The sequence below is a fragment of the Cebidichthys violaceus genome, unplaced genomic scaffold (assembly GCF_023349555.1).
Source record: "Cebidichthys violaceus isolate CVI_PGR_0920_01 unplaced genomic scaffold, fCebVio1.0.p SCAF_8, whole genome shotgun sequence".
Classification (NCBI taxonomy): Eukaryota; Metazoa; Chordata; class Actinopteri; order Perciformes; family Stichaeidae; genus Cebidichthys; species Cebidichthys violaceus.
The window spans coordinates 4,790,452-4,817,246 of NW_027176964.1; the positions used below are offsets into that span (position 1 = coordinate 4,790,452).

Sequence of the window (26,795 nt, forward strand, 5' to 3'; positions counted from 1 at the left end):
ATCCATCCAGCTAGCTTGGTGTAATATGCTGGCCTTCTAGTGCTAGCATGTCCCCGGCTAGGCACTAAGAACTATGCTTGACTGTTGACTTAATTTCCAGATTAAAATATATACAGAATCATCAAACAAGCAGACATCAGTGAAGATTTCCACAAAAAAACTATCTCTTACCCAGATGCAATCTGACTCCCAATGTGACCCCATGGCTTCCCAACAGGTGCCACAGTCGCTTCCTAAAGCACCAAGAAGCCCAGGGAAAAATGTCCCCAGCCCCTAAAGTGTCATCTGTGTTTTTGCTTTCCTGTATCTGACGCATCTACTTCCCTCTCCCTGGAAGACACAGTCTAACTAAACCAATCACGGCATCCCAGCAAATACATGATGCACATGCAAAGAGCCTCCAGTCATTTCTTTATTCAAATTTGAAGTTTGACTGTTTAGCTGCAGACTGACTGAACGCAGGTTTGATCTCACAGATAAATGAGACATCAACTGACAGATCGGCGTGATCAGCTGAACGTTTTCAGTCTGCAACTCTGAGCTTAAAATCACAGGATGCAAATGCAGCAATTCTGAGCATGCATGTGTATGAAGTATGTTGGGGTAAGATTAAAGGAGCACTCAACAGATGTTACAAACAAAGGTTTACTCCCTTTGCTTTTAACGAGGAGTACTACTCAGCCTCTGAAAGCGGTTGTATAATGTCTTCTGTGGCTCTAATGAAGCTTCGTCGAGTCCAAGAGAAAAACCCTTGATCATTATCTCCCGCTTGAGATCCACAAAGTTATATATATAAAAAAAGCCTGTGTTATAAACTGACAGCATGGAGTTTGAAAACGTGGGCATGTAGCAATCACGAATGGTGAGACTAAATGATGATTTTAGTTGCAAAATGGGTAATGTAGGATAGTAACTAAAGAATTTGACCCATAACAGAGACAACAAAATCTGGATATATCATGAAATAATAGGAAAAAAAAGCTGTTTCATTGTATTCTTTTAGGGAAGTAGAGTCTGAACTCCGAAAACGTAGTTTAAATGTAGAATAATGATGAATTTAGGTTAAAGGGCCATTACAAAGTATTCCACATTTTGACTATTTGCAAATGCATGCTAATAAATTATATTATACAAGTAAGGCATTAAAATCAGTGACCAGGCGTTTGAAAGTTGACATCATCTTTGTGTGGAAGTTTAAAGGAATATTCCAGCAGTTCAGTGTTGGACTTTTGAAACTTTAAATTGTGGGATTCACAAAGACAGATAAAAAATAGAAAAAGGTCAAAGGCTGACACATCAGTTGAGTCCCTAGTGTAGGTCAAGCTGCCAAAAACCAGAGTTTGTAATGCAGCCTTTCTGTTACAAAGAAGAGAGGGACATGTCAACTATGTGTAAAACTGGTGGATTTTACTTATAACTGACAACATTGTATTCAAATGGTTTATTATGATGGATCACACAACATCGTAGGAAATAAATGGAATCCAAAGAAAGTGATTTGTAATAAATGAGGTAATCATATATATGGAATGACAATGGAATGGATATTGAGCTGTTTGCCGTACTACTTTCTTACTTATAAAAGTGAGAGCATGGTGAGACTTCACTCACACTAGACGCCACATTGTGTGTTACACATGACACTGGCATGAGTGAGTCTGCGACTTACCACAAGTTGGTTAATACGGAAGTAAGACCGCTTGCAATGGCAACGATACACACATCATAGCTGCCGCGCTGACCATCCTGCTATGTTCTATTCTCATTCTATTTCTCTGGGGATACAGTAACTGCAAAGCATCTCAGGTCTTACAATAGGAATGAGTAACACTCAAAAACGACATCGAGTCCGTCATACTGGTGGAAGAGAAACACTCGATGGCCTATACCAGCTTCGCAGATTGGTGTGATTACACGTGTGTGTGAGTAATCGTAGCTTGATGAGCAGTTAACTGAAAAAAGGACAACAATTAACTATGTCTTAATGAGCAGGTTCTACAATCAAGTGCCTGTCAACTGATTGCATAACTAAAGATTGGGCTCCGATCTGAGCGTGTTAATGGAGACGGAGCGGAGACAGCTAGAGAGCCACCAGCTTACAGGAGCAGGCTGGCCCCTGAAAACCCCATTAAAGCAATTAGTGAAGTAAAATAAATGACTGGAGGACAGTGGTGGGCTGCATAGTTGCAGTGTGTGTGTGTTCTAGCTGTAGCTGTCTCCCCCTCTCTCTCCACTGTAAAGCGGTCTAATTGTGCCCCGTGGTGTCCGCCTGGCATTTAGTTGTTTCAGAAGGGGACCTGTTCAATGACAAAATGTCACAGTGGCTGTATAGCTAAGACCACTGCTGTCTGGAGCCATTGTTTTTTGGCCGGAAAAATTGCTAGGTACATCCAGTTGGTAACAAAGTTGTCCCGGAGGCAGAGGGAAACAAGCCAACACAAGAAGGTGAGGAGCGATGAAAAGATAGAGACCAAGGGAGCAAGTGAAATGAGATTAAAAAAAACAGCGTGGCAGAAGATAGATTCAAGGAGATTTAGCTCTCTCCGGATACCAAATCTACTTAAATGTTCATCCCAAACCAGACAGATTTGTCTTGTTTCCCCGATAACTGCGGCTGTAGATCCGGGGTTTAAATCCTCTCCTCACAAGATACTGTGTCTCCACCCCATCCCGTGCAGCAGCACCAATGCTAGTTTTAGGCACACGGTAAGAGGCATGAATTATGTCTTCGTTGAGCTCAGTGTACGCGCAAAATAAAGGAAAACAGCATCAAGGTAAAATTGTTTATTCAAACTGTGGGGCGAATGAAAACCTTGAAAACGTTAAAAGCCCAGGGCCGTGACTCATGAGGTAAACACCTAATGGGGAAGAGTTATCCAGAGTTTTCTCAGCACTGTTGCTTTAATCACGTTGAAGCACCTTGTGACCTTGTTATTTTTGTCTCCGTTTATTGCCTGTTGTTGGGAGGATTGCCGATTGACATTTCACTCAGACAAAATACACATTATATCTGCAAGTGCTGTTTGGAAAAGAGGAAATATGAGCAGCTGTGCCCAAAAAGAAGCGTACTTCCACTGAATGGATTCAAGAACAAATGTAGGGTACAAAATTGAAGACTTTTACAGGATCCTAACTAGCGTGTAGCGTACTGTACCATGTGTTCTTTTGGACCTGTGAAAATGATCACGTCATGTACGGTTCCAATTCCAAAGCCCGCCTTCTAGCCAAGTACGGCCCAAATGACCCGAGGTGTTCTTGCTCTCCTTGTTTAATAAACAATGCTTTGGAAAGTGACTTGAGTAAACTTGGGGTAGACAAGAATTCATGCATGTATAGCGATTTCAATTAAATGACTAGTCCACTGCCAGATAATTAATTGACTGGCCACTATTTTGATAATCCATTCACCACTTTGAGTCATTTTCCAAGTTAAAGTGGAAAATATTTGCCGGTTGCAGTTTTTAAAATGTGAGGATTTGCTGCCTTTTTGAATCATTGTTTGTACATAAACATGCCACACTTTATAATATTACATTTTGTACATGATACACATTAGGCTAAGGTTAACAAGTGGATCTTTTGGTCATTGCACTTGTCCAGATTGTAAATTAAGTGTGCTGCATGCTTCCATACTCAAGAGCTTGGACTGTGCCAAGTTATAATGCCCGAGGACATGAAGCCATACTTGGCATATTATATATTGAGAAACCTTCTGTGGGCAGGGGTTGTGATATAATTAATTGTGTAAGGCAGGCAAGGTTGATGAGAGCAGTGTTGGGCAACTTATTTGAAAAATTATCTCAATTCCTCATCATATGAAAAAAAAAAAAAGACAAAAGTTATTACCTTACTTATGTTACTCTGCACAGATGGACCTAAGGTGCCTTCAAACACTGCCAAAACCACCATATCCACATGTTACATATTCCGTACTTAGAAATAGAAAACAAGACATTGTGGTTTTATAAGCAGCCAGCCTAGGTTTTGGGAGACACATTTCTCCTTTCATGATAATGGCAAACAGCCTCTTCACACCTCCAGTTAATGCTCCAAACCGAGGAACCTATAATATATATTATATTTATCTTGCTTCAAGCTAATGTGTCCCTGCAGAGAGACCAAAAGCATGTAGCAAACACAGGTATGACGGTGAATAATTGAATTGCTATTCTTTGACTGACCCTTGCTGTCTACCATCGCTATAGTTACATTTATTATATAGCTAGCTACCACCTCGATTATAGCACCGGTGGTATTGGTAATCCAGTCGCGTACTGCAGAGGAGAATTTCATGCTAACAGCAAAGAGAGTCTGCAAATAGTGTGTGTTGCTTTTGCTGTTTTGTGATCAAAAGCTTGTTCAAGAGCCTATCAATGTTGATAATGGTTAGTACAATGTATAATAATCATTTTAAGTTGATTCCTGTATCAATTAACATGTAATGGAGGAGTAACCGCAGTCAGCCTTCCTCTAGTATTGAACAGCCTATCCTCAGCCTTGCATGTGAAAAACATGTCTCCATCTGGTGGTTGAATCGTGGTACTGCACTCATCTTAATGGCATTGAACTATCCAATGTTTATTTTATTCTTATTTTTACTTTTTATTGGAACATATATAGAGGTCTTTTTTTCAATACAAAGCCTAAACAGCTATATTTATATGGAATTAACACCTATAGTGACCTGAAAATGGCATTGAGTTTTTCAGGTACCTGAGAACATTTGAAATGGCACAGATGGTACCCAGATGTACCCAAATGGCCAATTTGAAGATTCCGCCTTAACATGTAGCTACTAAAACCTCTGGGACGTTGATTTGCTTCACTTTAGCACCAGTCTGTGAACAGGTGATGTAATGTAGTTTGCTGGAGGTTTTGGGCTGCAACTGCATCATTCAAAAGGGATATTCACTCTAGAAGTGTACAGTTTTGTTAGGTGGTATTGAAATCTTTCATTTATGCTGTGTTTCATTTACATTTCCACAGGTAACTACTGAATTTCAAATTGTAATCCCTTACACTTCTGAAAAACGTAACTAAGTGATGTGTTACTGCCCAACACTGGTAGAGAGCATTTCAAAGTCTATCATAGTCTTAACTGTTCTCATACTAAACTGATAAAAATCTATGTTATCCTACATTTGTGCTGACTATGGCATGTTTCAACCCAATACAATACAAAGGGCCTGATCAACAAAAAAAGTAATGGAAAAAAAACAAATCATTCATGTTGGAACCTTACGTATGCACATCTTTTTTCAAAAACGTCAAAGAAATGAGTCTCTCACACAAGCTGCACTTTGATCACAGATGTCTATTAACATGCACTTTTTGTAACTGAGTGAGAGAAGCTTTAACTCTAGACAATGCGAGATAAGAGAGAAGATCAAGAGGAACTAGAGATGATGTTGCTCTGAGGAAAGTTTTAGACCTCTTGTGGGTAGTTAGCTCCTACCTTTATGCCCTCTGTTGCCTGATCCACTTGTTTGATTGGCTGTCTAAAAGGCTGATCCAGCTTGTGATTGGTTGCTCAATATCACGCTACAACCCACAACAAGATGGCCAGTTTGAACGTGTAAAATGTTTTTTTGAAGTGTACATATTTGTTCAATCTTCTGTTTGACAATATGTCAATGGTTTATGATGAATAATTGGTGTGACTACTGTGGTCTTCACAAGGGCCATGGGCAAATATCATAGGTCATTTGAATTAATAGAAATATACTGTAAAGAAAACAGGGAAATCATACAGTGAGTAAGTAAATGAAAGATGCGTAGATTGGAAAGGTACATTAATTCACTGCAATTGCAATGTGCCAGCTTGCAAGTTCCAGTCATAGAAAAGATCCAGGGTGGAAAGTTCAAACGTTTTAAACTATTAATAATAAATAATAATAAATAGGAAAACAATGTTTCCAAAACTTCTGTTGGTGTGAACGTATTGAATAGTTTGTGTTGCAATTGAGGAGTCATCTTGAGACCTTGTTATAAGAAAAGAAAAATAGCGTTGAGAAAGAAATCTGACAAATCTCTGAGAGAATTGGTTTAATGATACAACCTTTGAATTTGAATGTTCTGTATCTGTGGATGAGGGGGATTGAAAAAAAGAAGGAAAAACTAAAATTGGGTGGAAAAACAGAACTGCTAGACAGAAATCCTCAGAGTTCGCTCATGCGTGAGCTGGAATCCTGGTTGCAGCATCTGTCTCTTTCTTCATTTGCCTGCAATAAAATAATCAACATCTACCGCTAGACTTATTCTCATCAAATATAAAGTATGGTATCTTCTCCTTTGCAGTGTCTACCGTCTGCTCGACTCTCTGCATAATGTAACTGGCAGGGCTGAACTCAAAGTCAAGCGCTGTAATCAACTCTGAAACCCGACGGAGCACATGCACACGCACACACACACACACACACACACACACACACACACACACACACACACACACACACTTGTCAATCCCTTGTGAACCGTTCTTTTTCCTGCCAAGGCAGGTAGCATAGAGAGAGCGAGACACAGAGAGAGAGAGAGAGAGAGAGAGAGAGAGAGAGAGAGAGAGAGAGATGAGAATGGGACTGAGCTGCCAAATATAAGATAACATTGGCCCTTTCCGAGCCCTACCACAATGCACTGCTTCTCCTTCCCTGTCACACTTTTTTCCGGTTTCGAGCGACAGACATTTAACAGCAGTAAAAATGACACTGAAAACTGGCAGAAAACACACATGAATGCAAATACGTATGCAAAATCAAAATTGATGGTTAGCCGAATCACCTCATCCGAACAGGCACTGTCCAATCATAGCTTAGCAACAGTAACTAGGCACAGCAGGTTTTTTGATTTCTCTACATGTTGAAGTACATGCATATTGGGTTGAGGTAAGAGCGATAATCTGTATTTAAAGGGTGTTCCTCTTTTTTAAGCCATTTTAAAACCAAAAACACATCTGAGGCTTTACTCCAGATAGCGCCGGCCTTCAGCCTGTTGTAATGTTGAATATGAAAACATATAGCCTCAGTCTTTAAACATGACATCCGGTGGCGATTTTCTGTGTAAAAAATGTTGGACAGATGCAAAACCAGCAAATTGTACAATTTCCAATTTGAAATAATGCACCGTTGCACACTTTTCAGAGATGATAATCTGACTGGCCACATATCTCGGGCCTTACTTTCTTGTTTTTTGTACCTCCTCGTCTCCTCTCTTCTCCAACTTCAGACCTGGAAATTGATCTCTGCACTTCATCTTAAAGGACGTTGCAAATCCTAATATGCATCTCGAAGAGCGATGAGGCAAATGTGACAAATAAAAGAAGCGTGACACACGGCTTCAATGATCTCAAACCATGATGGGACGCTACAAAAGTAACTGCTTCTGTTGTATTTATAAGTCGTGGGTTTTGAAGATGATCAAACTTTCTGCTCTTGGGATATTCAGTTAGAACTCAGCGAGGTCCAGTTAGAGAGAATTTCCTCATGCAAACGTCCTGAACATCACAATAATGTCTAACCTGCGCTATGATTTAGTGCCACATATATTGAATTAGTCAACAGCTGTAGTCAACAAGTGACTGTAAAATCAAATAAAGAAAGTTTAATTCAATAATATCTCAACAATATTTATTGCCAGATTTCAAATTGATTAAATTTTATGGTTAAAATAGATGCGCTCCGTCAAAATGTAATAATTCTCAATCATCTATTCGTTGTAGGTCCAGGTCCAGATACAACAGTGTCTGGGTCCGGACCCGGACTGCAGCCCGCTTATTAGTGACCCCTGGTGTAGCGCTTCGTACGGCGCCATTTCTAAGTGCATTCCAGAGTGACATTTGATATTCCTTGTGTTTTTATATTGAATTGAGGATACTCCCAATCCAACTGCTATAATCGTGACGCGGTTCTTACAAGTGCAAACAGCTGCAACCAGCAAGCACTAATTAGCTGTATTTCATGTTGTTACATTGATAGACAGGAGTGTGTATCACTAAATCTTATGTCATTCTTTCTACAGTACTTTTCATACAAACAATCGCAATGCTTCAAACAATAAATTAAACTAGAAAATTTCGCAAGAAACTGCTACTGCCCGAAGAAGTTACGCCAACATTACCAGTAGTATCATTGAGGTTCAATTGAGATATCGCTTCTCTCATTTCTGCATTTGAGAATCATAATTTTGAATGGACAGTCTTGAACTTGAGAGCAGCTATCGCTTCATATAGCGAAGTAGTAGTAGTAGTAGTAGTAGTAGTCGTAGTAATAGCTGTAGTAGTGGTCATAGTAGTAGTTGAAATAACAGTAGTATTAGTAGAAATAGTAGTAGCAGTAGAATTAATAGTAATAGTAGTATTTGTAGTAGTATTAGTAATAGTAGTAATAGCAGTAGTAGTAGTAGTAGTAGTAGTAGTAATAGCAGTAGTAGTAGTAGTAGTAGTAGTAGTAATAATAGTATTGGTGGTAGCAGTAATGGCCGTAGTAGTAGTATTAGTAGTAATATCATTTGTAGTAGTGGTAGTTGTAGTAGTAATAGCAGTAGTAGTACAAGTAGTTTTGGTAGTAATAGCAGAGGTAGTAGTATTAGTCGAGGTGGTAGTTGTATTATAAGTATTATTATTCATAGAAGTATTAGTAGCATTAGAAGAAGCAGTAGTAGTAGTAGTTATACTAGAAATATTAGCAGCAGTTGTAGTATTAGTAAGAGCATTAAGTATTTAAAAAAAAGCCTCATTCTGAGCTTAATGTTAGGATACAGTTAATCCATGGGGCTTTTATTTTAAAAGGGTTGGACTGGGTGGATGAGAGAGGAGGAGAGGAGACAGAATCATAATGTTTGACACACACACAAAGAGGTTATTAAATGACAGGCTTCATCACAAGCATTCCAGTTAAAATTCACTCTGTGGGGCTTTTATTTTGAAATGGGAGGGGGGAGGAGGAAAAAGTCCTCTAAAAAAATCTCTGAATGACTGTATGTGTGTGTGTGTGTGTGTGTGTGTGTGTGTGTGTGTGTGTGTGTGTGTGTGTGTGTGTGTGTGTGTGTGTGTGTGTGTGTGTTGATAGAGATTGAGAATGACAGACAGAAAGAGAACGTGACGTTGTGACGTCACCCATTGGTATGTGAACTGCAGTTTTGATGCCTTGATAACCTGAACAAGACATTTTAATGCATCCAAAATATTACAATGAACTGAAAACCCACTATGAAAGGGTTCTAAAGTTCTATGACGAAAACACGAACAACTCCCAGACCGGACAACGCCGTGGTAGCAACCTGTCAATCACAAGGTAGCCCTACGCTAAAGCATACCCTGCTTTATGCAGGGTACTCTAAATGGACCATAATTTACTAAATGAACATCATACTGTATTGAAGAAGACCTGAAACTAGAGATTGAGACCATAAACTCATGTTTACAATGTTTACTGAGGTAATAAATCAAGTGAGAAGGAGAGTCATTTTCTCTTTGACTTCTATACAATCAGACATCTTTGCAAGTTTAAGACACTTGGCGCATTGGCTTCACTTTTCAGAACCAGAGGTTGCCGCCTGAATACAAATAAACACACAAAAACATATTCAGATACAGCAGCATTGCATAGGTGAAAAAATACATATTGTCTTATTTCTGCTATGGTGCTCTGGCCTGGAGTCTTCCTTCAGCTGGAAATAACAAACAGAAAAAGCCTTTCTCAAATGCCAGAGAGAGCAAGAGAGAGAGGGAGAGCGAAGAGGGAGACAAAGCGTGAGCATACACAATTCCTCCCGAATCTCCCTCCCTCCTCATCCCTTACATATTCTACTTTTTCTTCATGCTACTTTGCATATGAAGTAAAACAAAATAAATATTTGATCCACTTTGAAACCACTTCTTATGAATATCCAACTCGGTTGTGAACTTTGAAGATAACTATATTTGGCAATTTAATGAGGTAGCCAATGCTAAACAAATCTTAATTAATCCTTAATAAACAAATGAAGGGAGTAGCAGCGAGTGGGGGAGGAAAGGCTTGTAGCATCCATCATTATCGCTGGGCCGCTGTAAGGAAACAAATAAAAGAACCTGTAAAAAACTAAATGAATGAAACAGGAAACAGTTCGCCATTATTTATATAATGATGTGTTAGTAGGTGAAGAGAGGAGCTGAGCCGAGTTTAATTAGGTGTACAGGGAAAATAAAGGTATAATTTCAGATTTCCTCCATATAAACGGTTTTCAGTTTGGATTCAGACCAGTTTTAGGTCTGACCTGAGAGAAGTCTTTTTCCTGCTGTACTGCCAATTAGAGTGAACAGAAAAACACAAAAAAAAACAGATTTGATAACCGTTAGAAAGCCTCTGTGATGGATTTTCTTCTCCGTGATGTTTTTCCTCCATTGGTTTGTCTTTGTCCTGGCTGTAAGTTTCCCCCATATGTTCACCAACTTTTTTATCTTTTCATGTTTTCTTCTCTGATGACCCGACAAATGCAACTACATTTCTTTTTCTGTCTGACGTTTGACATATGTTGTTGTAAACGAAGGTCGTAGCAGTAATGCAATGTGGAATAAACAGAACAAGAACTCATGGTTGCTCCGTCTAATGAGAACCACGAATACGCCTTATCTTCATTGTGTGTTTATCCTTGCAAAATGTAATTGCATGTCAGGTTTGGTTAACTGCAGTGTTGTAGTTGTCAAGTAAAATGATCTAACTGGTATTCGTGCGCAAATGAAAATCACAGAGGGGGATATTTACCAAGCCTACAGCAAATTAACGCTGCACGCGGTTTGTTTATCGCCCAATTTCTCAATTTAGCTGGTTATTTACTAAGACTACGTATGTTCATGAGCTGAGCTGGTTTGCACGAGACAATATCGGTGTTTAAAAACTGGGTTATTGATTAGATATTGATAAGAATTGATAAAAAAAGATATCATTCCTAAGAATTTGGTTGCCTATACTTTAACCACATCGCAGCAGACCGATGTGGTTAAAGTAGTGTCTTGCTATTTTGTGTCACACTGAGGTTTGTAACTCTGTAACTGGCACTGCGTGAGACATTTTAAGATCAGGAGAAATAGTTATTGAGGCAGAAGGCCAATAAGGGAAACAGAAATGGTAACAATAAGGCTCCTGCATTGCTGGTCTGTTGTCTTGTGTATTGTGTGGTGCTGAAAAGAGAGCTGCTGGAGAATATTTAAGTTAAAGGGTAAGTTTGGAGTTAATATATTTTTTATTGCCATAAAATCCCATAAAGAGAATGTGTTTGTCCGTCTCTGAATAATAATAGCATGGATGGATAAATACTTTGAAATGTGTCACGAATGTAGAGATAAGAGTATACAACTGTGAGGTCTGAGAGGCTGTTCTTAGAAACAGCAGCATGCTAACATACTGATGGTAAGCAGGTGTAATGTTTACTATGTGCTGCAGATTAATACTCATGTGTGTGCTTGGTCATAAAAAGTTACAGGTGTGCACTTGAGATCCAAATCAAGGCCCAGTTCTTAGATGGGTGTGGTCTGAGTAGAGGCCCCCCACCTCACAACCCTGGTCTGATTTGATCCCACCGCAAGATTTAAATTTTTACTCTTGCTTTTCTCAGACAATACATTTCAGATGCAGTGCCTTCTGTTGCAGTGGTCGTCAGCGATATTCGATCAGGTGCAGCAGTATACGTTTTTTTATTCCCTGCTGTATTTGAGCCTTGAAATAAGAGTATAAATAGTGCACACTTTTTAGCTATGCTTTGGTAAGAACTTTGATATGATCAAATGCAAATAACTGTTTAGCACTAATAAGACCTCAAAGCCCCAGAATTTAAAAACATTTTTTTTTATTAATATTTACAAATAAAACAAATTGCCAAAAACTGCAGTTCATAAATGACCACTTCTGTGTGACGTAACGTTTTATGCAGTTTTAAACAAATATTCAACATCTTGATATTTCAGAGATGACTGGATCATCAAATGTTACCAGGCTGCGAGTGAACAGACAACTAATCAATACCGTGTGCCACTTTCACTTTATCCGTCATTCAACCAGACAATGTGTCAGATTTTTTTAAATGGGCGCATCTTGCGTCGGATTGGAACTCTTTCAGAGCTAAAACTTCACACTGCGCGTTCCCCCGGCGGCACATGTGTTGACAGCAGAGATGATGAACGATGCAAGGACAAAAGCTGACAGATGTGATAAATACGACGTCGAATGGCTAATCAATCTCATGTGGGTAGAAGGAGGCGGAGGGGAAAACAGCAGCAGGGATCTCCTGGTGTAAGTCAGCAGAGGCAAAAGAATCTGATTGGCAGCATGTACACGGGTGTGTGTGTGTGTGTGTGTGTGTGTGTCGGTGTCTCAAGCCTTTTCTTGGTCTGACCTTGTCATTATACATTACATTACATTACATTAGTCATTTAGCAGACGCTTTTATCCAAAGCGACTTACAATAAGTGCATTCAACATTGGTAATCAAAAGAACTACTAGTCACCAGAAGTCATAAGTACATTTCCTTTTCCAAACAAGCATCGAAGAGCATGAAGCAGAGCATAACTCAGAGCCAAAGTACAGGGCAGAAACAAGAAAAACAGTTAGTGCTATAAGTAATACGAATACAATAAGTGCAACAAGCTAGTATGAATACAATAAGTGCTAAGTGGAAGGCTCAGGGTAGCACTTCCTGAAGAGGTGGGTTTTCAGCCTGCGCCGAAAGATGGGCAGCGACTCTGCTGTCCTGACGTCAGTGGGAAGTTCATTCCACCACAAAATGAACAGGAAGCTGTGTTTGTGTGTGTGTGTGTGTGTGTGTGTGTGTGTGTGTGTGTGTGTGTGTGTGTGTGTGTGTGTGTGTGTGTGCATTGCCTGAAAATCTCAAGAAAAGCACACTCTCGCTTCCTGGTTACAAACACTGGCACAAGGCCCAAAACATATTGAAAAATTGCACACTGCAAAAACAAGTATAGAAGGAAATGACAAATGACTGGCTTGATAAATAACAATAACTTCACCGTGGGGCAGGGTGAAACATAGCGACTCCAAGAAGAAGGGAGGTGGAAGAGAGAGAGCGAGCAACTATCCATTCGTCTTCACTTCTTTCAAATAGCTGACACTCCTTCCATTCCTGTCTTCTCCTCTCTGGCTTTTTTTTCTATGTGTGGGTGTGTGCACATGACCTGTGTGTGTGTGTGTGTGTGTGTGTGTGTGTGTGTGTGTGTGTGTGTGTGTGTGTGTGTGTGTGGGTGTCCTAGTCCACATGACCTACTTAGACTAGGAATGGACCTCAAGAAAAAATTTAAGTAACTCACAGTGAGGTTGCAGTCTAAAACATGCAGAACCTATCGTTTTTCACTCTCAGCATTTTCACCGGCTATCTTTAGCATCTGCTGTCCAGAGTACATCGTATAGTACTCAAGGACGCACACAGTGTCCACAGTATCAAGTATCCACTCGCACTGTGCACCCCCCCCCCCCCACACACACACACACTGCGTGCAAAAATATACACCTGCACATCTTCTCCAACCAGACAGAGCCAGCATCCATAGCACTGCTATGTCGTTAAAGCAGAATTCCACCCATTTAGCATGGCACTCTTTCAGACTCACGAGGGACAGTTACAAAAAAAAGAAGATCAAAGTCGGTTTTGAGTCAAAGATATCATCTTTTTTATTCCACATATTCCCCTTACTTGTCAAAACCTGGCGCCTACATTACCCACAATACAACTCAATGGTCTGCGATTCGGCTGCTAATGCATCCTCGAGCTGCTAGCCTCAAAGCAGAGATGAGGAGCGGTTTAAAGGTTTAAACACACGACCAATCACTTGAGGCAATTTATCAGATTCCACGAAGCTCCCTTCAGAGCGACAAAAGGCTTTATTCAAGTTTTTTCACATATGTAGTATCACTCCCCAAAACCCAGCGATCAATAAATGCTCGCCGATAAGACGTTTTGTAAACTATCATTTTCAACAGAACTGGTCTCCGATAGTTGCCAGAGGCTGCACCGCCGCCTCTTGTGCTGAAAATATCTGTGTACATGTGATTAACCGCTGATAATAATCCAAACAACTGTTAAATACCACATAAAATGGCACCTCCTACTTCTAGGCCCGGGAGAAGGGGGGGATGTTATTAAAAAGCAACACTGTCAGCTCTTTGTCCACGATAGACAGACAGACAGGGAGGAAAAGAAATGATTCAACTTTAACTTACTTACCAATGTTCTCTCTGGCCACATAACTACATTCCTTACCCTGAGAATATGCACATATATATATTAATATGAACATTAATGCTTTGTAAGAGCCACAGAACAGCGTTCAGACGATTAATAGACTGTCATCTTTTTCCTGCTCCAGACTATCGTCAATACGTCAGCCTTTAAAAAAATCGGTCGACCTCTAAAACATACTTTGATGTGTAAAATCAGTGGAGTTCCCCTTTTAGTTTAAATACATAATAAGATCTAACACCAACATCACATGTAATCTGTTCTGTGTTTGCTTTATGTTGATTGGTACTCATCCTATGGGAGAGTAAGCTGATTGAAAGTAGTTTTGAAATAGACCGGTGGTGTGGCTCTGGGGGTGGCGATTGGGGTCCATCTGTTAAGGTCCAGATTAAAATATCTGGACAACTTCTGGACGGATTTACATTAAATTTGGCAGAGACATAAACGATCCTCAGAGGATAAACCCTGATGACTTCGGTGATCCCCTTACTTTTCTATTTTGCACCACCAGTAGCCAGTCAACATGTCCACAGACTAATGATTCAATTCTCAGCTTCTCAAACAGAAAGTCGTATCTCCAATTTTTTATTTAATCTCACAATTTGTTAATCCGTTGAGCCAAAAGAGGCTGTTAGTGTTGCTGTTGACTTTTTTATCTTGTTAAATCTTGGATTGTGTATACAACATTTAATCATCTGCAAATCTAGTGAGTCCAACACTAAAAATAATGCAGCAGTGATGCTATTAGGACTATTTGTGAAATGTAGGTTTACAAAAAGTTGGGTCAACATCTAATAGAGCGAATGCAAAATGAATAATCTGCCCCTCTTCAATGTCGCAACTAGAAGAAAGTGTAATGTGGTACAAATGTTATATCTTACATGCCAAAACATGTAGTGGACAGCAAACCTTAAACGCACTAAGAGGGAAATGAGTGTAAGTCTAAACAATAAGACTGTTATTCGCTTGCATGACGCTCGCATGACTTCTCCTACCATTGTTATGCCGATGACACCCAGCTGGTCTTGTCATTTCCCCCCGGTGACACCCAAGTGGAGACGCGCATCGCTGCGTGTTTGGCTGACATCTCGAAGTGGATGGCGACACACCACCTCAAGCTCAACCTAGACAAAACTGAGCTACTGTTCCTCCCGGGGAAGGGTTGCCCGCACCGGGACCTGTCCATCACCATTGATGATACCGTGGTGACGCCAACTCGGACTGCGAGGAACCTGGGTGTGACCCTGGATGACCAACTGTCATTCTCGGCAAACATTTCATCCGTTACACGCTCCTGCAGATTCCTGCTCTACAACATCAGGAGGATTCGTCCCTTCCTGACTGACGAGACGGCGCAGGTTCTCATCCAGGCTCTTGTCATCTCCCGCCTGGACTACTGCAACTCTCTACTCGCCGGAGCCCCGGCGTCGGCCATCAGACCTCTGGAGCTTGTCCAGAAAGCCGCAGCTCGCCTGGTGTTCAATCGCCCCAAGTTCTCCCACACAACTTCCTTTCTCCGTTCTCTACACTGGCTACCTGTAAGAGCTCGCATCCAGTTTAAGACTCTGGTGCTAGCCTACAGGGCAGTGAAAGGAACAGCTCCTTCCTATCTCCAGGCCATGGTCAAGCCTTACACCCCCGCCCGACCACTTCGCTCTGCTGCCTCGGGGCGATTGGTTGCCCCGTCACTCAGAGGTCCTGGCGGCCGATCGCCCCGGTCACGGCTGTTTTCGGTCCTGGCCCCACAGTGGTGGAATGAACTTCCCACTGACGTCAGGACAGCGGAGTCGCTGCCCATCTTTCGGCGCAGGCTGAAAACCCACCTCTTCAGGAAGTGTTACCCTGAGCCTTCCACTTAGCACTTATTGTTTTCATACTAGCTTGTTGCACTTATTGTATTCGTATTACTTATAGCACTAACTGTTTTTCTTGTTTCTGCCCTGTACTTTGGCTCTGAGTTATGCTCTGCTTCATGCTCTTCGATGCTTGTTTGGAAAAGGAAATGTACTTATGACTTCTGGTGACGAGTAGTTCTTTTGATTACCAATGTTGAATGCACTTATTGTAAGTCGCTTTGGATAAAAGCGTCTGCTAAATGACTGTAATGACTAATAATAAAGGCATGTAGCAGATGAACACATCAAGACACATTCTGGCATAGTCATGAATATTCTAACCTTCATAAATGCGTAATAAGCATGAAACCCAAAGTCTACCTCTTCAGCTTCATTTTAGCTTTACTGAAGAAAAACAATCACCTCCAACGAAGCCACTCAGACTTTGATCAAAAGTAGCGAAATGATGCACCCCACCACATTAGAGCAGCTTCAAAATCACAACTGAGCGAGCTGTGGCCTGAGGCTTTGTGCTCACAGATCAAAATGTGGAGGCATATTTGTGACACATTAGCTCAGATGGGCATTCCATCATCCGTGTTTACTGTTTACTGTCGGCCTGCCTCACCCTGAAAGCGCTGGAGGAATTATCCGCACTACTTTCTGGTATTCATAGCTCATTAATAGTGACAACCCTCCCATACCCACACACACACACACACATATACACACACACAGACACGTTTCTAACCTGTTCCTTGACGGAGGCGAGGATGGCGGAGGTGGTTTCAGACTCGGATCCGTCTCCGTTGGAGGCGTTGAGGACAGGGCTTAACATGGCGGCAGCGCTGGCAGTGTCAGTCGCCACCTCAGGCACTGGCATACCTCCTGGAAAACAAGGGAACATGCAACTCTTTTACTATTATTAAAGAGCCTGTGACCATGCCAGCATTTAGTTCTGAGTAGCTGTCACACCTACACCTCCTTCCTACGCTCTTGTACTTGGGGACAACCATTTACACAGTTTTGGACGTTAGGCAGAGGTGAAGAGAGACACATTTCCGAGCACAGCCGACTATAAAAAAAAAAAAAAGAAAGAAATTCTTCATCTTTTTTTTTTTTACATTTTCTCTCTCATGTTCAGGGTCATTTGGAGCTGGACCTTATCCTGGAATGCATTTGGCAATGTACAGTGACGGATCCATGACAGGTGCACTGGTGCATCTGGACAATGGACTGTAACCATGAACGGTGCATGCGACTGTGTACATGAGGGCCGAGCTCTTTTCGCTCTCTGCTCGCAGTGATGAGACATTTGGAGATGGGGACTGGGTGTGTTTTTCTCAGATGCTGCTTTGTTGCGTCGTCTGTTGCGATGGTCGCTGGAGGGTGACTTGGCAGATGTTTTCTCTCTTGTTTTATGTTCATGTTTTTATGTTATTCTGTTGATTGTCAAAGACAAATTTTTGGTTTACCTCATCTTATTTTTGGAAAACAGGAAATCTAGGCCAATGAGAAGGAAGTGCACAGACTCCACCGTCCAACCCATTCTCCCTTAACCTCGCTGGATTCTCGCAGTGTGACGAGATCACGCGAGAGTTCATCTTGTGAGGCTTCAAGTAATGCATTTATTGTCCAGCAAGCCAGGGCACGGACCAGTCAGGGTCCTGAGATGACCTATTGTCAGCTACGGGCGTGGCTCTGGCGTGTAGGATGTCACAAAGAGGTGAGTGTTTGTCCTAAACAACAATGGCGGCTCCTAAAAAGGTTAGGGCAGTTGCTGTAATAGCATCAGTTATATTAGAACTGGAGAGTATTTCTAAATTTAAAGAAGAGCAAAGAACGGGACTGAAGGCTTTTCTAGATAGAAAAGAAGTTTTGCGCTGACTAAGTGTCATTATTTGACGAGTTGGGAGTGAGAATGTGTTGAAAGGTCAAAGGTCTTATGGTAGTAGGCAATTACAGAGATAGCTGTAGTAGAGCCGCCGGAGATTATAGTAGTAGAAACAGGAAACTATCAATAGCGGTAGGATTTGTAGGTGTACAAATCCAATTATATTTTTTTTTTGGCAGACAACCTGAAATCAAAAGGATAAGACTGGCAACATTCTATGATTTTGTTGCCGTCAACAATTTTAATGAAAAGACCAAAACAAATAATGCTGTCTCTCAGTCACACACAAGCCCATTGGGCTCCTACTGAAGACATAAGGCTAACAACTTCCTCAAACAGCTGGTCGCTGTAGTTTTTAGCAAACGCTACTCAAACAGAAGTAAATAGTGCATTTATTACGAACTATTTTCATGCGGATGAATCCACATTTGGTACATTAGTGAGTATTGCAGCCACAGGGCAGCGTATGTGGGATCTACTCAAAATATAAAGTGTGTGAAGGAACATGTCACAACAACTATAGAGAACAATGGAGCTCTATGGCACAGAGGAAGATGGTACAACACAATATAGCAGGATACATTCATTGTTGCTTTTGGTCTTTTCATGAGATTTGTTGACAATATAAAAAGGGGAAATATGATTGTATGACACACACACCTCCATTGCCACATGCAGATTGATTGATGCATGGATGTCATGATATTATTGGTTGAAATTGGTCGGTACTAGCTAATGTAAGCACGTCATATTTTGTTTTACAGGAAGAAAAGATGATTGGATTTTGATACAAACATACCATTAGGATGATTTATTTAAATTGTTAAATAGATGCACAATATGACCATGGATTTGATCTGAAGGTTTGATGTAAAAAAGCATTTTTTCATTTCAACTCGAAATCTAAATGAAGACAGTAATCTCTGTGTTCAATTAAGACTTCATATAAGCACATATTTTGTTTAACTGTATAACCTCACCAAACAAATATATATGGCATAGTTTTAAAGATGTGGGAACAACTCAGGGAGACTCAGATTTTATGCTTGAATGGAAATCAGGCTTAAATACTTCTTAATGTACAAACTGACTAGATGTGGTGCCAGTATAGTCAAGTTAAAATAGCAGTAGTAGCAGTATTAGCAATAGTAATAGAAAAGGCAGTATCCATACTTATTTTATGACGTTAAATAATACAACCTATCAGCATAAAATGTGCGTTATGAAAAATGTAATTCTCCCAAAAAGCCAAAAGCCTAGAAACCAAGTATCAGAGTCCTAGCATCAGAAGGACTGGCATACATACACACACACACACACACACACACACACACACACACTTGCATGCTTGGTGCCATGTGTCATCCTGCATTTGACCAGGCGTTGGAGGACACGGGCTTCACATGTGCCGTGTAATCCTGATGCAGCACAGAGCTGGTGTAACAGCTGCATCAGCCAGCTTTACACACTGATGAAAGGCTTGTCATGAGGAATCTGACACATTCACACACACACACACACACACACACACACACACACACACACACACACACACACACACACACACACACACAGAGACACATAAAAGGCTGGCTCTCGGCATGAGGCAGCATCGGCCTTGTACTTGAGGTAAAAAGAAAAAAGGAAAGAAAGTGGAGCCTGTGAGCAGAATGGAGGGAATATGTGTGAAAGGAAAAGGGAGATGGAAAGGTGAAAGGAAAAGAAAAGCAGAAAGAGAGGGGAGGAGGTGAGGAGAGGAGAGAGGAGAGAGAGATACAAGAGGAGTAGGAGGGTGAGCAGAAGAGAGAGAGAGAAAAAAACTATTCTTGCATGCTGCTAGGCAACAATCGCTGGTCACTGAAGGCTGCTAATATGGCTGACCTGGCTTTACGTGTCTTCCATTTTGGATTGTGTTTCTCTTCCTTTCTATCCGTCCCTCAATCGCTGTTTCTCAACTTAAATTTTTCATCACCACCCACCTTTCTACTCACGCTACATCCATTTCCTCCTCATGCCTCTCCCCATTACATCCTCCCCCTCCTTGTTGCCTTTATGCCTCTAAACTCTCCCCCCTCTCACTCCTTTCCTCTCTCCCTGCCCACTTCTCTTCACTTGACCTATTTCGGTGTCTCCTCATATTTTCAGCCCATTCCTGTGTTGTTAGGCAGGACGCAGCGGAGGGTGACAGAAGGAGGATGACCCGAAAGGTTGCGTTTTGGATTTGAACCTGCAACGCCGCAGTGCACCTGAGCCCTCTTTTACTGTGAGCGTGCACTGTGGCCGCGTAAACACTGCTGCTTATTTGGCCTCGTGACACCTCTACATGCTTCGCTTGTCTTCATGCCGTCTGCTTTTCTTTTTTTTTCCTTCTCTCTCCTTCAAGATGTTTTGACTCTCCGGCTGTGTGGTCCCAACTCATGACCTGGCAAAGTGCCTCCCATCCTCCTTTTACACTTTCCTCCATGCCGGCATACCTCCTTCCCCTCTTTGCTCTTTGTGTAGTCACATCACAGACACAATGTCATCACCGTCATTATCACCTCTACTAGAGAATAATCCTGAATCCCTCTCTCAGGGCGTTTTTAGACCTGAGTTTATTTGCGTCATTTCAATTCAGGGAGTTGTTGGATGCAATTGCTGCAGTTGTCCCTCGGTTCGTTTGGAGTTCGCTCTGCAACATTAAGGAGTGGTCCGAGAGTTGTAAACAAACGCCAGCTGAGCAAGCTGTTCTCTCATTGGTTAGAATTGTCATCGGGGAAGATTTGCCTCAAAATCTTTCCTACTCTCTCTTTTTCATTTTTTTTTCTTCTTCATTATGGAGCACCAGCAGCTTGAAATGCTAATTGTTTTCACGGTTAATATACCAGCGTTCATTAAATGAAACAAGGTCCAGCTCCAGCGAGCGTCTACACTGCGACTGGAAAACAACGTCCTGACACACCTTATCAGAAGAAGAGTTCACCGTTGGAGATGGGCTCTGATACTTGCACGATGATCGTTCTTCAGACGGTGCCTTGGGTAAACTCGAATTAGATAATTTCTATAAGCATCGTTGTTTCGGATGGCGAACGTATTCTGACTGCAAACAAACCGCTTCCGAGTTGAGTCGCGCCAAGACCACCCTCCTTTAGCGATCTCAGCAAACTTGTTTTTCCCCACATCTGAGTGCGATTGCTGCCCAAACGGACCAGCCCCGGGGGGGTGGAACTCTCCAGGTTTTGAAACAACTGGTCCAAACCAGCTAGGTGTGAATACACCCGTAGACTCTTTTTTAACTTGGAGAGTGACTCACTTTTGTTAGCTTGTTCCTGGCTAGCCATAATATTAGCCATGAGTAACATCTACATTAACAAAACATTTCTAAGAACTGACATTGTATACATATTGTTGTCAGCTGCATGACGTATAATATATTACAAAAAGTTATTTTGTTATTAGTTATTAACAAGTACAGCCTCACATAGTAGCATAGCCGTAGACTCTTGTCTGTATATGATTTTTCTTTTTCCCTTGCCTCAAAATAAATAACCATGTCGTAGATACATTGCTGCACCAAAATTACAAATTCCTCTACACCGAGGCTTTGATTCGTCACTGTATGGATTACTTTGTGGGAGGTTTGAAACATACAGCATATACAGTACAATAAAGCTTGAACTATATCAGAGAACCAGACCAGAGAGCGGAGCGCCCGGTGGCCCAGTTTGCCTATAGAACAAATGGAGAGTGAAGCTTTGGTTTTGCCTGTGCAGACAGGGCAGGCAGCCAAATATAGGTCAGCTCAACAGACCGTGTCCAAGCCCTCATCACACAACTGACCAGTACAAAGCTGCTTTCCCCAATAACAGCCACCAGAACTAGGTTATAGAGGCCCACAGTCCAGCTAGAAACAAGACTTTGAATATGGATTAGGCCTAAAGGCTTTATTTCACTGAAGTATAATCTTGGATTTTTAGGTTCTATATTTCAGCGCCATAATGCAGGGGGTATTTATCCCCGCATTTCAAAGCAGTAATCTCCGATATTGCTGCAGCGTTGTAAATGATTGACATGGCTGACATGGGGAGTGCTGAGCTTAATCTCTTGACCCTTTAAGCTCATCAGTCAGGTCTGAGACAGGCGCGTTTTGGCGAAGACAGAATTCAGATCAGCAGCGAATCAGCTAAAGGTCCGCGCGGATGTGTTATTTCCCTGTGGTGCGGACGCTTGTGTGTTGTTTACTTGCATTCCTGTGTACGTGTGTGTGTACATGGAGCACTAGAGCAAACTTGTGTGTGTTTATGTGTGTATATTTGTCCCTTCTGGGATGCGAGTGTTTGGTACGCGTTTGACGGGCAGTCCCTCGCTGCCTCATTAAAACTTGCCGCAGTGTTTCCGTTCGGGCTTCACCAGTCATCTGTCCCTTTGTCTAGACCCTGTGCCCACAACTCGGCGTTCAAATTAACAACACTTTTAACACTTACATTAACAATGTAATTAGCGCTGTCTGTGTCTCATTTCGGATTTATTAAAGGTCCACAGCGGAGGCATGTCTTTTATTCTTTTATGGTGTTGCCCCCTTAAGAGTTCTGGGATGCGCGCATGATTTGCTTTCAACCTTGTTTTCTGAAACAGCAGAGAAAATTTGACAAACTAAATCAAACGTGGGGTATCGGGGATTGACGTTTGCGTATAAATCCTTTGATCTGCTTTTTGCATTGACTGCTGAACACAACCGAGGCGAGCACAACCAAGCGTGAAGTGGGTACCTGTTGAGATGATAGTTACACAGAGCACATTTGTACATCTGGTTTTATCAAACAGCAACTCGGTCTCCTACAAAATACGTCTACTACGTAATTACTTTCCAAATACATTTAGGAGAAAATGTACATTTAGCATGAATTAAGTTCACAGTGGCGATGTTTGTGTGACATCCTTAAAGCCTTACAGGCATTTAGCACCAGACTTCTCCACTTCTCTTACGAAGTATTTTAACAAATTTTTGGGGTTAACAGCCCGCAAATTTACAATTTTGGTTCACTCTCACGGCTCTCATCAGCCTCGTTTTCAGCAGGAAGTTGGTTTTAGCTCTGCCCAGCGCCCAAACAGCAGATAGACCAAGTTACTGACTAGCTGGCGAACACATTGGAGCCCTTGTTGTTTTCTAACACGTTAGCCTTGGTGACGTTGTGTCAAGTTGGCATGTGCCGATTTGAAATATGAGCATAAGTAGAAAACAATGTGTCAATACATCCCATCTTGTCCTTCAACTCAGTGTTGACTGTTTCGGTAGTCTTGATTTTTTGCTAGCCTTAACCAAGTGCCTCCAACTGACTAACCTAAAAAAGGGTTAATAATGCCTTAACAAGAGGAGCAGATATCGTCCTTTTTCAGAAAATATCTGACTTCCACCACTGACTGACACTTGAGGTGAAGAAAGCCCTCGTTAACTGGCTGATTAATAACACCTGTGCTCTTCCTACTATGACAAGTGAATGGTTGTAAGAAATAAATAAATAAAAGAAACAGGAGGGCTTATTGTATGGAAAGAAACCAAATGAAATGTTAGGCGCTATGCCTGGACATGTTTGTGTCCTCCCAAGCAAATGTGACAAAACTAGCAGGAGAGCGAGGGAGATGTCTATCAAATGCAGTCTGCGCTGCCCAAAACGGTCCTGAGAAGGGGTCCAATCAGCCAAGTGGAATCACCTGTGTGGGGGCACGCCATAACACAAGACCTTTAAATTGAATGAACGCTTACTGGCAGACAATGGCAGATGGCCTTCCAAGCATCATTGAGGGTTAATCACCCATCAGCCTTGGTAAAAAGTCCAGATGCTAATGGACATTTAGAGTCAGCACACACACTCACACATGCCTACTGTACGGCTGCGATACAGTGAGCAACCCATCTGAGTACCACTTAAGGATAGCAGCTCTGATGACAAACCATTAAGAGGCAATTGGCCACAATAAAAATCTATTGTTTAATAAAAATGTATTATCAAAAGCATTAAAACACAGAAGCCAGTCACACTACAAAGTAAACACTTGCCAAAGCGCTTCAGAGAGCTGCTGCTCTGCTGATTTTTTACTGCCTGGATGCCTTGCTCACTGAAAATGGATCACAATTCAATTGAGTCCCGATGATTGTGTTCTCATTTTAAAACAGCTACATCTATTTTTGGGCTCAAATGCTAATGATGCCTACTGATGGCTGTTGGTGTGTGATAGAAAGTACAGTTGATTGTGTAATCAAAATACCTTTAGTGTAAAGTTCCAAGGATGACTGATAACTTCAGTAATGGCTCACTGGGTGTTTGACTTTGATTTCTTTCTTCCTCCCCCCCATCACAGTCAGACTTCACAGACACGTGGCTCAGATCACCCAGAAGAAAGGAAGACGAGTCGTCGACCAATATGGTGTAGACGTGGTGTAAGAGTCTAAAGAACAACTTGGCCAAACAAAAGAAGCTGTGACTTGGCGCTCTTGGCAAAATAAACACCCGGAGCTAATGTGTCTGATTAAACCTGTGACAACCACATCATTAGCGCATGACAATGGAGAACTGAGCTATATTTAATCCAAAACTTCAATCCGGGACATAAACGATTACAGTTTCGTCATCTAGTGGAGTATCACACAAACAAAGCTAGAAGTGAATGGGCGCAAAAAGACACCTGCGGGAGTCACGGCGGGTAACCTGGGACAGCGCCCTTCCCAGAATGAAAAACAACTCGGAGAAAGCCACAGCATGTGGCCCCCCCGACGTAGGCCTAGTGTGGACTAGCCTAGTTCCAGACCGCTGAATCACCTCACACACGCGATTGTTGACTTGTGATTAATAGAGGTGTGAATCTTCACTGGGCTCACAATTTTGATTTGGTTGCAATTCACCCATCAACGGTTCGAACCATGCAACAATCATCCATGCATCTGGATGCATCGCATCCTTAATTTTCAATTTATACATGGAGTCTGATGAATCTGACATCCCTTTTTATTTAAAAAAATGCTTTAAAAAATCAGTCTTCAACAGTCCATAATCTAATATCTTTTCAATACCTGTATCTGGATGAGTACATAAACAGTACAACAACTTAACATAAATCCTCGGCTATGATTGACTTTCAGTCAAAAGAACCATTCAGTATATACAGTGCCCTCCAGAATCATTGGCACCCTTAGTAGATATGACCAAAACAGGCTGTGAAAAAATTTCTTTGCTGTTTATCCTCTTGGTCTTTCACTCAAAATATTCACAAAAATCTTACCTTTTCATTGAAGTAAAATTATGGAAAGAAAAAGAAAATGTTGACATTAACTAAATATTTTTCTCCAAAACATGTGTGCCACAATTATTGGCACCCCTAGAAAATATCATGATTAAAATCTAACTGAAGTATAATTCCAGTCATATTTTACATTTGTAAGTTCACCTGTTTGATTAGGAACTCTTAAGTGGTCAACCATGGCTTCCTGTTTCACTGGGGTATATATATGAGGTGACACAGGCCAACTTCCCTTAGTCATTCATCACAATGGGAAAGACCCGAGAACACAGTGACGATGTGCGACGAAACGTTGTTGAGCTGCACAAATCAGAAAATGGATAAAAGAAAATCTCTAAACAGTTGAAAATACCCATTTCCACTATCAGGGCAATAATTAAGAAGTTTAAAGCAACAGGAGATGTTAAGAATCAGCCTGGAAGAGGACGTATGTGCACATCGACCCCACGCACCGTGAGGAGGATGGTTCGACTGGTAAAAGAATCTCCAAGGATCACAGCTGGAGAATTGCAGAGGTTAGTTGAGTCTTGGGGTCAGAAAGTCTCCAAAACTACCATCAGATGCCACCTACATCACCACAAGTTGTTTGGGAGGGTTGCCAGAAAAAAGCCTCTGCTGTCAATCAACAACAAACTAAAGCGCCTACAGTTTACCAAACGTTACTGGAACGTTCAATGGGACCGGGTTATATGGTCAGATGAGACCAAAATAGATCTTTTTGGCAACAAACATCAAAGGTGGGTTTGGCGTAGACAGAAAGATAGCCATACAGAGAAGCACCTCATACCCACTGTGAAGTATGGTGGTGGATCTTTGATGTTGTGGGGCTGTTTTTCTTCCAAAGGCCCTGGACATCTTGTTAGGATACATGGTATCATGGACTCCATCAAATATCAGCAGATATTAAATGAAAACCTAACAGCCTCTGCCAGGAAGCTAAAAATGGGCCGTGGTTGGACCTTCCAGCAGGACAATGATCCGAAGCACACCTCAAAATCTACACAAAAATGGTTCACCGACCACAGAATAAAGGCTTTGCCATGGCCATCACAGTCCCCCGACCTAAACCCCAGAGAAGATCTGTGGGATGAGCTGAAAAGGAGAGTCCACAAGCGTCAACCTCGGAATTTGAAGGCTCTGGAGAGATTCTGCATGGAGGAATGGTCTCAGATCCAGAGCCATGTGTTCACCAAGCTCATCACGCATTATAGGAGAAGACTCAGAGCTGTTATCTTGGCAAAGGGAGGCTGCACAAAATATTAAATGAAGGGGTGCCAATAATTGTGGCACATATATTTTTGAGAAAAATATTTGTTTCATGATAAGAATTTAATGTATCTTTCAATTATGTTACTTCAGTTAAAGGTTAGATTTTTGTGAATATTTTGAATGAAAGATCATGAGGATAAACAATAAAGACTTTTTTTGCATCTCGTTTTGCTGATTTTTACTAAAGGGTGCCAATAATTCTGGAGGGCACTGTACATAGAAAGTCTTTTTTACATTTTTTATAGAAAAACGCTTTTGAGGTTCTTTCAAACATGCCCTCAGATCTTTTTAACACAACATGGAA

At 41.4% G+C, this 26,795-nt stretch overlaps 1 protein-coding gene across 4 annotated transcripts in view; it reads right to left on the minus strand.

Moving 5' to 3' along the window:
- Window positions 1-26,795, minus strand: part of ctnnd2b (catenin (cadherin-associated protein), delta 2b) — a 168,947-nt gene that overhangs the window by 116,807 nt on the left and 25,345 nt on the right. For all 4 annotated transcript variants that reach the window (XM_068738059.1, XM_068738058.1, XM_068738056.1 and 1 more), the window contains exon 2: window positions 16,805-16,941. In XM_068738059.1, coding sequence (XP_068594160.1) covers window positions 16,805-16,936 — 132 coding nt within the window. In that variant the 5' untranslated portion in view covers window positions 16,937-16,941. The remainder of the gene's footprint in view (window positions 1-16,804; window positions 16,942-26,795) is intronic.